This window comes from Panthera onca, chromosome A2 (genome assembly GCF_046562875.1).
Source record: "Panthera onca isolate mPanOnc1 chromosome A2, mPanOnc1 haplotype 2, whole genome shotgun sequence".
In the NCBI taxonomy this organism is placed as follows: domain Eukaryota; kingdom Metazoa; phylum Chordata; class Mammalia; order Carnivora; family Felidae; genus Panthera; species Panthera onca.
In genome coordinates, this window is record NC_138340.1 from 22,393,824 (window position 1) to 22,406,148 (window position 12,325).

General features: G+C 41.6%; 1 protein-coding gene across 1 annotated transcript; it reads right to left on the reverse strand.

Annotated features, from left to right (window-relative positions):
* Positions 1-440: 440 nt before the first annotated feature.
* On the reverse strand, positions 441-6,607 carry SELENOK (selenoprotein K). Its single transcript, XM_060631323.2, has 4 exons — positions 6,478-6,607; positions 2,899-2,989; positions 1,100-1,183; positions 441-531 (listed from the first exon to the last, which is right to left on the reverse strand). Exons 1-4 carry the CDS (start codon positions 6,587-6,589, stop codon positions 441-443), a joined length of 378 nt encoding a protein of 125 aa, XP_060487306.2. The 5' UTR covers positions 6,590-6,607.
* Between the last annotated feature and the right edge of the window lie 5,718 nt (positions 6,608-12,325).

Here is a 12,325-nt window from a genome sequence, read left to right on the forward strand (position 1 = left end):
CCTGGGGAGGGAATTCCCAGCACGACCTCATCTGTCTGTGAGGACACAGAGCAATTCTCGTTTAGACATACACATTCATTTGCTTGTCCAGCACGGTCAGTCCTCTACCTCTTGATGGTTTCCTTCTGCTATGAATGTGCATGTCCAGTTGTCTGCTTCTTAGAGCAGACATTTACCTAAAAGAAAGCATTATAATAAGTTAATAGTTATTAATTTGGATCTGCACAAAAAAGTCCAACTATCTTTTTTTTTTTTTAACCTGTTTTCAAAAGACACTTTGATAATAAAATTCAACAAATTTTTCAAGGGTTGAGATATTTTTCCATACAAGATGTCTGAATAATTACAAAATGTTGGGCAACTTCTGTTTTCCTAAAGAAAACTTCCCTAGGAAGGTATTTTCAAAACGAAATCTCTGCACAGTAATTTCAGATTTCACGTTACCTTCCTCATCCACCAGCCATTGGAGGAGGACTAGGGCCACGCAGATGATTAATTCGACCCATTCTTCTGGGAGGGTTTCCTGGTGGCCTAAAAGAAAAATTTCTACTGTTTAGTAGACATCAAGTGGTTCCTTTCAAACACTCAAACAGACCCTCTTCTCTATTTAAAATAGGAATTACCAACTAGGTCAGGAGTTGAGAAAATTCAAACCCCTACAGGGACCAGACACTTAATGCACATGAGGAAGTGGGTCAAGCAAGGACTGTGATGGCCTGAACAGTGTCTCCTGTAAATAAATGCCCAACTGAAACTCCGCTCCATGGAAGTGCTGCTTGATCTTCTCTGGTTTTTCTTAGCAGTGGAAATCCAGATTCTACAGTGAAAATCTCTAGATTTAATGTTGGTCATCAGTTTCAGCCTCTAATTTAGACTTTGCCCAGAGGATATTTGATATACATTTTAGCTTTATCAAATTGACTCTGGTTATGAAATCAGAAGCAACTTGATTTAATTTACGGTAATGCATTAATCTTGTGAAATAGAATTTAAACCTTTTATTTCCATGAGCCAAACTATATCTATCTATCCATAATATCTAATTTAATTAAAATTACAGACTGGTAAAAATATCTATTATCAACTTAGAGAGCTCTACCCTCTTCCATCATCATATCTGGAATCAGAGGAGTTTCCGTAGCCTCTTCTCTTTTTCACATCTTGCTGAAGCAGAGTCTTGAAACTGAAACAAGGGGCAGAAAACAAGAGAAATACCGCTTTCAACATAAAATGTATTTCCATGGTTTCAATTATATCTGTGAGAAGATAACTAAAACCAACTTAGTTCCAACCCCACATTTTTCAAAGCCAGCTGGACAGCACCATCTAGCACGAGCACATGTCTGCATTTGTGCCATGTTCCGGGCAAAAGCTACCATTCCTGTCCTTCACATGCGCTAATAACTCTCCTTGACGGAGTCTAGGAGTGACTCTGAAACGAGAGCCATGCCCAACTTCCTCCCTCCACTCTACGTCAGCTGTCAAGTCCCAGAGTCTGTTTTCACAGCATTGCACATTCATTTCCCCTGCACTTCCCCAGCCAACAGCCTACTTGATGGTACCTTGCTGAGGGAGGAGCCCAAGGTAGTATGCTAGAGACACAGGGCTTCTGGGAATCCATTTGGATGGAATTTTATTGGTAGAGGGAGATGAATTTAAGTTAAAACAATGTTGTTTTTTTTTTAAGTTGGTTTATTTATTTGCTTCCTTGTTGATTGATTGATTGATTGATTCATTCATTCATTCAGAGAGACCATGAGCAGGGGAAGGGCAGAGAGGAAGGCGAGAGAATCTCAAGCAACCTCTGTGCTGTTAGCACGGAGCCCAGTGCAGGGCTGGAAATCACGAACCATGAGGTCATGACCTGAGCCGAAACCAAGAGACAGCACTTAAGGGGCGGAGCCACCCAGAGGCCCCTAAACTAATACTTTAAATAAACAACAGAGTAGGTGAAGCTTGTAAGAGACTTTAGTGAAGTTTTGCAGTAGGCAAATTAAGGACCCTCTGTCCCATTGTATTTTTCTATGGAACCATCTCTTCCATTTTTTCTTTAACCCCTTCAAACTTATGCTACATGCAGCCATCAGATTATTTTTCTACACCACAGCTACAATCCAATTAAATGTAAAGATCGCAGTCTGCTATTCAAACTTCTTTGCCGTCTTTACTGTGTTTTTTCCACCTTCCACAATCACATCCAACCCAATACCCATTGTAATATGAATTAGAGTCAATAAAGGAAGGGGCGATCTCTCATATCTCTGCATCCCTGCAGTTCTCTGCTATGTGACATTCAAACGTATATTCAAACTTAGCATGAGTAAGACTTGTTGGTAATTGATGAATAATTTTTACAAAACAGCATGGGAAAGACCAGAAAAATGCATTTAACTAAGAATTGCTTGGACTTACAATAAAGTTTAAGTTTTTGTCTCCTGTATTGATTTTAACAATTGAAAAAACAACTTTACTCCTTGGGATATTTTTTTATCAAGATCTAATTCCCCTTGTTTGTTTATTGTACAATATGGAATAAAAGCTGCATACATCCATTACAGCTGGAATAGTAGAAAGTGAGGCACTGTCATTTGGCATTAGAATACGGAGGCCTGGCTCCAGAGCTGCAGACTGAAATCGTTACCACTAAGGCTAAGACACAGTCAAGCTTTACTAACTCCACTATCAGATTCATACTCGTAAGATGTTTGGGGGCAGCTTCATCACCAAAGAAGTCTTCATTTCCCTTAGAAGAGCTAATGATAATAATAAAAAACTTACAACTAAAAACTGCTTCAGGAAAGCTCAGCTTGTTTAAGACACTCCACATAATGTATCCAATGTATTTCTGTTAACTGAAATATCAGGGCTGTTAAGAACATTATTAATTATTACACTTACAACAAAACCACGAACTCAGCTATTCCCCAAAAGAAATCTGTTATCAAAGATAACCTCCATGGGGACTGACTCCGGCTGTCCAACACTTGTCCTACAGACAAGAAAAAAGAAACTTCAGTTAGTGCTACAAATCCCTGACACAAGATATATTACAATTAATCACTTAGGAAACATGAGACTCAGTTTTCGACTTGTTCACTGTTCAGATGGTCAGCACAAGGAAAGGTCTGTTCTATGTGCATCCTTCTAAGGAAGGGTTCAGGGAAGTAAAGCTCAATGATCTAGGGGTCATACTTTTAATACGTCAAATGCCTTCCTATGTTCTTAATTTTGGTGAGTGACACTTCAAGTATTTTTTCTCTTTTTCAATTGCGGTAAAATAGGCTTTAAAATTTTCCATTTTAACCATTTTTAAGTGTACAGCTCTATGGCATTAAGTACATTCACACTGTTGTACAACGTTCACCATCATCCATCTCCAGACCTTTTTTACCTTCCCCAACTGAAACTCTGTACCCATTCAACACTAACTCCCCTTTTCTCCCTTCTCTTAGTCCCTGGCAACCACCATTCTACTTTGTCTCTATGAATTTGACTGCTCTAGGAACCTCATTATGAGGAATCATACAGTATTCTGACTTTGGTGGTAGGCTTTGGTCTTCAAGTTTCATCCATGTTGTAAATGTGTCAAAATCTCCTTCTTTTTTAAGGCTGATTCATATCGCATCGTATGTATGTACCACATTTCGCTCATGTGTGCGTACATCCTTGGGTTGCTTCCACCTACTGGCTGTTGTGACAATGCTAGCATGAATGAATACTGGTGCATGAATCTCTTTATTCAAGTATTTTGAGGAAACAAATGGAATGAGTGAATATAAAAAATGTTTACACTACTCCCATCTTCCTAAATGTGTTCAAAATATTTCTTTTCACCTGCAAAGTCTCTGTCCTGGATAAAAAAAAAAAAAAAAAATTATACACACTCTTACAATTGTTTAGAATCAGTTATGTTAAAATTTTCAGACATCAAAGAATTTGTGTGCTCTAAGTATGAAACAGAATTTGCCTTGTTCATTAAAATAACCACATTTTTCTGTAACGGGATGCTGTTGATTCTAATTATAGACTCCAGTCTTACCTTAAGCACAAACAAACCTATTTTTCAAACCACTTTAAATAATGGAAGCTACAACATGAAAAGTTAGTTCTCTAAGGTTTTTAGCCTTGCAAATCAAGAGGTCAGAATATTTTGGGAGAAGAACTACTTGCCAACCTCTCCTCTCCCATTTGCTCAAGGGCTTCCCCATACTCATTTTCACCCCCTCAATCAGGGTCTACAATTCCTCTTTCTTTGACAGTCCTTCAGGGATTCACTTGGACCTGAGCTCTCAAGGGAGCTATTGAGAAAAAAGGGATACACTTCAAGACAGAGCGTGGCTGCCTCTTACTAGCTCTGCTTCGTTGGCTGGTGGGACATTTTCCTTCTCTGAGAAGAAGTATTCCCAGGCTAGTAATATAGGATTATTGAAAAACAAGTCATTTGACAGTAAGAAAAATGTTTTGCTGACTGTCAAGTGCTGATAAATTCAGTCCTTCTAAAAGAGATCTAACTAGAACACACCAATTCTCTTTGCGATTCTAAGGAACGCTTTGCAATGTTCTACCTCACGTTTGGTACTTTCTCTCCTAGTTTCTGAAGGCAGAAACCTCCCCTCCCAACATATGCAGAAGGAAATAACTTGCTTGGATGAAGCTGGCATTTCTCAACTATAAAAGTGAGATAAAAGAACTTAAAGGGAACTTTGTGTTATTTATGTGGATCCAATAGGACAATGCATACACAGAAAGACCCACTACAAAGAATTACTCAATAATGCATAAATAGAAACTGCCAGCCTTACCCACAAAGGATATAACACAAAGTCTGCAAGTGCCCAAAATAAGATGAAACTTTAATGCTTTTGTTTAGTGTCCATACACCTACTTGTTTCAAAGATTAAAAAAGAAAAAAAATTAAGTTTATTTATTTTAGAGGGGTGCCTGGGTGGCTCAGTCGGTTAAATGTCCGGCATCCGACTTGGGCTCAGGTCATGGTCTCCCAACTTGTGAGTTTGAGCCCCGCATCCGGCACTGTCTGACAGCTGGGAGCCTGGAGCCTGCTTCAGATTCTGTGTCTCCCTCTCTCTCTGCTCCTCTCCTGCTCTCACTCTGTCTCTCTCTCCTTCAAAAGTAAATAAACACTAAAGCTTATTTATTCTGAGAGAGAGAGAGAGAGAGGATCCCAAGCAGGTGCTGTGCTTGGGGGGGGGGGGGGGGGAGGGCTAGGGGGTGGGGGGTTTTAACTCAGGAACTGTGAGATCATGCCCAGAGCCCAAATCAAGAGTGGGATGCTCAACAGACTGAGCCATCCAGGTGCCCCTCAAAGATTTTTAATTGGGAGAAGAGGAGGCAGAGATTTTGAAGAGCAAAGAAATGCAAAGTGCACCCAGCCAGACTTCTCCCCATCACACCTTAATCATCTCTGAAGACGGATGATTCAAATAGAACAAGGACCTCCCTAGATCCTACTGGTTAAGATTGCACTAAGGCATTGATTCCACCTGAGTCAAACAGGTGGGCGGGCACTTTTGGCAGCGGTCTGACCCAGTGATCTTGTGTCCTTCCTTTCCAGACACTTTCTTTGTGGAGTCTCTGAATTAAGCCTCTTCTCTGATTCTCTACTCCAGGAACAGTTACCTTTGTTCCTACAGGGGGCGGGGCTTCTCCCTGTGCCCCTTGGAATTAGGGCAAAACAACTGAGTGTGTGACTAGCTACCTACTCCTGGCGGGTGGGGGCGGGGGGGGGAGCCTATCCAATTTTTAAGTTTATTTATTTATTTTGAGAAAGAGAGAGCAAGCAGGGGAGGTGCAGAGAGAGAGAATCCTAAGCTGGCTCTGCGCTGTCAGCCTAGAGCTCGAGATGGGCTCGATCTCTCAGTTCGTGAGCAGTGAGATGGAAATCAAGAATCGGACCTTAAACGACTGTGCCACCCAGGTGCCCCCTTATCCTATATATCCAGTTCTCTTTACAGGTTTTAGAGAAAGACCGGCTAGTAGATACCAGCAAGGACCCTGACGACAGTCGCCTCCCTTCGTCTGTGATGCTGAGCAACCTAGTGGACCTTGCTGCGCGTCAGTCCTCACCCCTAAACGGGACAATAAACTACTACGTGAATAGGGCTGCCACAGAGGCTGAATGGGTTGATCGGGAAGAGCGCTATCACTGCGCCCCAAACACAGGCACTGCGCAGACGGTGTCAACCCTGTTGTCATGCCTCGTTAAACACGCGGGCGCCTGAGGGGAAAGACCACGTTCGCGAGACCCACAGTCAGAAGCTGGGCGAGGGCGCCGGGCAGCCGGCACCGTCGTCGTCACCACCGGGAGACCTCGGCCCCCGCCCGCGGGCTCAGGGACGCTCGGCTGACGCGGCGCAGGCCCGGGCGACTCCGGGAAAGCCGGGCCGGCGGGCGAGGATGGAAGAAACCCGGGTCGGCCCTCGCAGGCCAGCGGTCGCCCTCGCGTACCCTGCGACTCACCATTCGAGATGTAAACCATCTTTGCCCCTTGTTCCCCGCCTCCGTAGCGACTGAGGGGCTTGGCCCCTCTCGGCCCCGGTATCTCCCTCCGCGACCCGCCCTTGGACGTCATAGCACACGGGTGCACACATCGGCGACGGAGGAGGGAGGTGGACGGAGCCCATTGGCTGCTGGAAGGGGGACGCCCATGACTGGCGGCTTTTTTTTTTTTTTTTTTTTTTTTTTTTTTTTTTTTTTTGCTTCGTCACGCCGGCAACTTCCGGTAGAGCGAGGGCTGCCGGGCAGGTAAGCGGAAATGATGTTTGGGATTTTAACCCGTAAACGCGCGCTTTCCTGTCTCCTTTTGGGTTTGAGCCCGAGGAGCCCGTTTGCCCCGCACGGTGAAGAAAAGCTATATTCTACTTGCTTGATGGGCCCGTGGGTCCAGGTTCGGGAATGCGAAGCTGCTCTATGTGCGATGGCTTGAAGAAACTGCTGGCAGGAGGGGGTTCCTCAGAATATTCCAGAAGTGTTGGTATTTGAGGGTGTGGAGGGAAGTGCCTTCGGGCTGAGGCGGTGATCAAACCGTAGGGAGCTCCATTGTCGTGTTTTCGGAATGCACAGACAGGCACCCTCTACATGTATTCATTCTTTTTAAAACCAGTGTTTCTGCTTTTGGTTCGCCAGAAGTGAATGGAATTGTTAGCTCTTTTGAGACAACCGTGAAAAAAGAAATAGTGTAGCGCGAGACCTTTCTGTTCTTGTTTCTTATTGATGGCGACTGCACGCAAGCATTGTGAACGCGACAGATGTGTAAGAAGTTATTAGGTGGTCACTGATTAAATATGGACCATGTACTATGTGCCTTGATGGTGGTTTTACTCTGCGCCAGCCAGTGGGCGACTTTCTGTTCCTTGAACGTGGCAATCGCATTCCTGTCTCAAGGACTTTGGTACTTCCCTGGCTTTCTAGATGGAGTCCTGATGGCTGTGCTGACCTCCTCCCCCCCTTCCCCCCCCCCCCCCCCCCCCCAGCCCGCAGTGCTGAAGCCATGTGTCATCTGGAAAAAGGTTATCATCTCATTTTAAATGAAGCAGAAAATTACATTTTGGAGAAAATTGTATCTTGCATTTAATAGTCTGGGTTAAGATTTTAAGTATGTTCTAATATCTAGAACAAATATTTAATGTTGAATTTTTTGGGAGCATCCCTCCCCCCCAAAGTGCATAACAGAACAAGACAACATCCTTTACTTCTTTTGTGATTTTTGCAGCACAATCATGGATTATTTTTGCAAAAAATACTGGAAAGGGTCATTAATTGTACCAAGGACTTTTTTAACCCGCTATTATCATCTCACGCGCTCTACTCTCCTTGCGCCTTACCTGAAATCCCAGCTTTCACCTTTGTCAGCCTTAAGCAGTTTTTCCACACTGCAGCAAGAATGATTTTAGAATGAAAATCCTCATTCCTAGTGATTTCCTATTGCTCTTAAAATGAAATACAGTTCCTTTTCATGGTCCTCAGGCCCATCAGGACCTGTTCACTTGATTCTGTCTTTCAAACTGTTATCTTCTACAATCCCCCACCGATGTTATCGCTACCAACATTGTACTTTTAGTTTCTTGAGCACCCCAAGTTCTCTTATGCCTCCAAGGCTCTGCACATGCTTTCCCTTCTACCTGGAGCGGTCTTCTGGCGCCTTGCACATCAGCTGCCTTTATCCCTTAGATCTCAGTTTGTATCACCACTTCTGAGTGCCTTTCCCTGGCCACTCATCTCCATGATTATTCATAGTGCTTAACACAATGCAAAATTATTTTATTACCTGAAAATTGATCTTTGTCTCTCTCAAGAAACATAAGCTCTAAGAGGTCACAAGCCCTACCTGCCTTGTTCCCTTTTATCTCTTCAAGGTCTGTCCTAGTCCTTGGTGGATAGTAGGTACACAGATATTTGTTAGTTGGCTGGGGGGGATATCTTTCTGAAAACTTCCCCAGTCACCAAAGGAGGAAGGGAACTAACATGGGGATCCCCTGAGGACCGGACTCTGCTGAGTTATCTCTTCCTTTCTCTTTTTCTGTCTTGATCATTTCTAAATGAGATATAATGCAGTGATTTCCTAATGAACTATCTCTAGCCTGTCACTCCATTTCATGGTATACATAGCTGCCAGTTTAATCCAACCTAGCCTCTTTCCTGCTCACTACTTTCACTTTCTCCCCTCCCTACCACCTAACAAATAATACCCAGCCTCCCTGGTCTGGCACTGAGGGATTCCCTGATATATCTCACATTTATCTCCCTGACTTCTAATTCCCTGATAGACCCCTTGTTTTGTCCTGTTGCTTCTACTCATCTGTTTCCTCTGAATGGAAATGTTTCCCACCTCTTAAAATCTAATCTATCCTTCAAAGCCAGGTATGTTGCTATCAAGTGAAATAATGAATGTGAAAGGACTTTGCAAATTGGAAAAAAGAGTGTAATTAGTAGCATGGTGGTTGGGGGGCAAAGAAAACATTCCCTTTGTTTCCCTAACCTTCAGTGTCTAGAACTGCATGTTAACTAGTAGCCACATGTGACTGTTGAGCAGTTGAAATGTGGTTAGTTTGAATTGATACGTGCTCTGCATACAAAATACACACTAGGTTACAAGGACTTAAAATAAAAAAACAAAAGGATGTGAAGTATCTCAATTTTTTATATTGATTACACATTGAAATTATAATATTTTGAATATTGGACTACATAAAATATTTTATTAAAAATACGTTTAACAATTTCTTTTTACTTTTTTAATGTGACTGCCAGAAAATTTTATATTATATACTTGGCTTATATTTATAGTTCATGTTACATTTCTGTTGGATACTGCTGGTCCAGAATGAAGACATTGGCCTGGCACAGAAAAGGCACTGAGTAAATATTTGTTGAATGGATGAATGAATGAATGGTCTTAATAATGACTAATATTTTAGTATATGTGCTGCCAACATCAGCACAATAGTGAATAGTGACATATAGTAAACTACACAGAGTTTACTATATGTCAGGCACTGTTCTAAACACTTTCTATTTCTTAGTTTATTTAATCCTTACAACAAAAAGAATAATAGCTAACATTTATATAGCACTCACCCTGTGCCATGCAATATCCTAAGTGCTTTTCATGTATTAGTTCATTTAAACTTCAACCTTACTAAGTGGGTTCTACTATTATTCCCATTTATAGATGGGGAAACTGAGTCATAAATAGCTCAAATGACTTGCCCACAGTCACACAGCTAGTTATGAAGCAGAGCAGAGATTAAGACCAAGTCTGGCTCTATAGTTTGTGCTTTTGACTCCTGTACTATACTGCCTCTCCACACAATAACAGTTATTAAAACAGTAGTCCTCAGCAGAGAATGGGAAGTGGTTTGTGAAGATTGTATCTCAGTTTTCTCAGTTGCAAAATAGCTTCCCCCAGTTTTTTCTTTTCTAGACATCCTGTGCATTAAATTCCCCTAAGCAGCCAAGTTAATTACCTTCCCGTCTCTACATCAATCCCTTGGCCAGAGGGATGGGCTATTCTGAAAGACAGCTACCTCGAGCTGGAGTCAATCTCACCTAAACCTCATGGTTTGAGAGCTGAAGAGGGGTAGTGTTTACCACAAGATAGTGAAGGGATATGGGTTACATCAAAACAATAACATGCCCTCAATTCTGCCTTTAGGGAATGTGGAAAACACTTGGCATTTATATTCTTTATTAACCTTTTCTGTGTTTGTTCTTACAGTTACTGCCTTGTATTCTTTATTGCATTTGGGCTCAGAGATCTTAGCCCTTTAATTATCTCATTTTTTTGACTCATCATTAAAAGCAGATTTTTAATATTTTTAGACTTGTATTCTTTGGTACAAAAAGATTATTGCTTTCCAAGCCTTATCTCTAGATCCCTGAAAATGGAGTGAAGAAATAGAAATGTACATTCTATTACTATGTTTATAAGTCTTAACGCCGATTTTTATATTTGGAAAAATTAAAAGTATAGATATGTACCCACTGATTTTAAGGAACATATGATTTATTATTTTTTTAAAGTTTATTTTGAGAGAGAGAAAAAGAAAGCATGCATGCGTGCAAGTGAAGAGGAAGGGGCAGAGAGAAAGGAAGAGAGAGAATCCCAAGCAGGCTCTGCACTGTCAGTGTAGAGCCCAACGTGGGGCTCAAACTCACAAATTGTGAGATTGTGACCTGAGCCGAAATCAAGAGTCTGACGCTCAACTGACTGAGCCACCCATCACCCCATGATTTATTATTCTTATTCACTAAATGGTTCAGAGCAGAGCATTTAATAGTCTTTAGATATATTTTTGTTTTAATGTGATACCTGAGCATAATATAAGAAATCAAAAGATACATATGGATATGCCATGAAGAATAAGTCTCCTTTCTTCCCCCATAACTCAAGATGCTAAATTTTGATCCTCTAACTTCGTGAGGCTGTCGTAAGCACTGCTTGGCAAATTCCTCTTGGGCAATAGTAACCTTCATGACAGACTCACCTCTCTTTAAGTTCTATCTTCTCTTGGATCTTTATCAAGCAATTTCTCACTCGTTAGCTCTCTGATATTTTGAAAAAAATTATTTCTCATTGTTTTGGTCAAATTCTTTTTAGTTGTCCTCTGAAGGAAAGTTAGTACAAACTACTTAATCCTCCGTAGCAGAAGTGGAAGTTGATGCATTTATTTAACAAAATCAGAGTGAGGAGTTACTGTTAAGTCTCTGCCTTTGAATTTAAAAATTCTGTTATGTATGTATAAATAAATTTTCTACAGCTGCTTTCCTAATAAAGTCAAAACACATTATTACTTGTGAGCAGAAAGAATCATTTTACACAGCAAATTAAAATGTGTGGGTGATTAAAAAATTATTTTGCCAATAAACATTCTGCTTTTAATCTTTCTACTACCAAAGAGATGAATAAAACCTTACTTGGGCTTGACATTCTTGGTTCCTTCAATGATGGGTTCGTTGAAAATGGGTTTATAGTCTCTTAGGGGCAAGTTCTTTATGACCCAGTGATGGGTGTTCCTTTAAAAGACTGCTAACCAGGTTCAAAAGGATACCATGAAGGAGATCACTGTCACCTCAACTCGCTGGCTAAACAGGCTATTGCTGATGCCTCCCCAATCACTTCATTTTTCCTTACTAATTGTATAACACGGCAGCTTGGTTAACATCACCCAAAGTCAAATATGGTTCTTAACTTCACGAAATCATCTTTCACAATTATCAGTCATTCCTCTCTTTTGCTTTGAAACCCTAACTTGTTTTTGATGGGAAGTATGAAACAGAGACTCTGAAAATGGAATCTGGCAACTGAAGAAGTGTTGCTTGATATTATTTTCTCGTTTCATCTTGAACGCATTTAGCTACTCCTTAGTGGCACCCAGTCTTTCACGTTCAGACTGAGACATTTCACAAGTGCGTTGGAGACCATATGCCCAGAAAAGTGGAGAAGCAAGTGGAAATGGATGGAGTCACCTTGGGTTGCTGACCTGTTTGATCTCTCTGGTTCCTGTGCTGGCTGGCATGAGGATGGAGCAGATGTAGAGGCTGCCAACGGGGCTGGCACACGAGACAGAAGGGCTGGTGCTCAGGCTTACCGCTGCAGCAGAGAGGGCAGCATCAACACATCACACAGGGACTTAGTAGGCTGAGCAGGTACAGGTGAGTTCAACCTTGGGACTGTTGCTGCTGAAGAAAACCACCCAGAGGACTCTAGTCATTTCATTGGAGTCACTATTTTTAGAAATGTAAAATTCCAAAGGAAGCATGCCAAATTACCCTTCCCATCATAAGCTTTGAAAATGTTCATATCCCT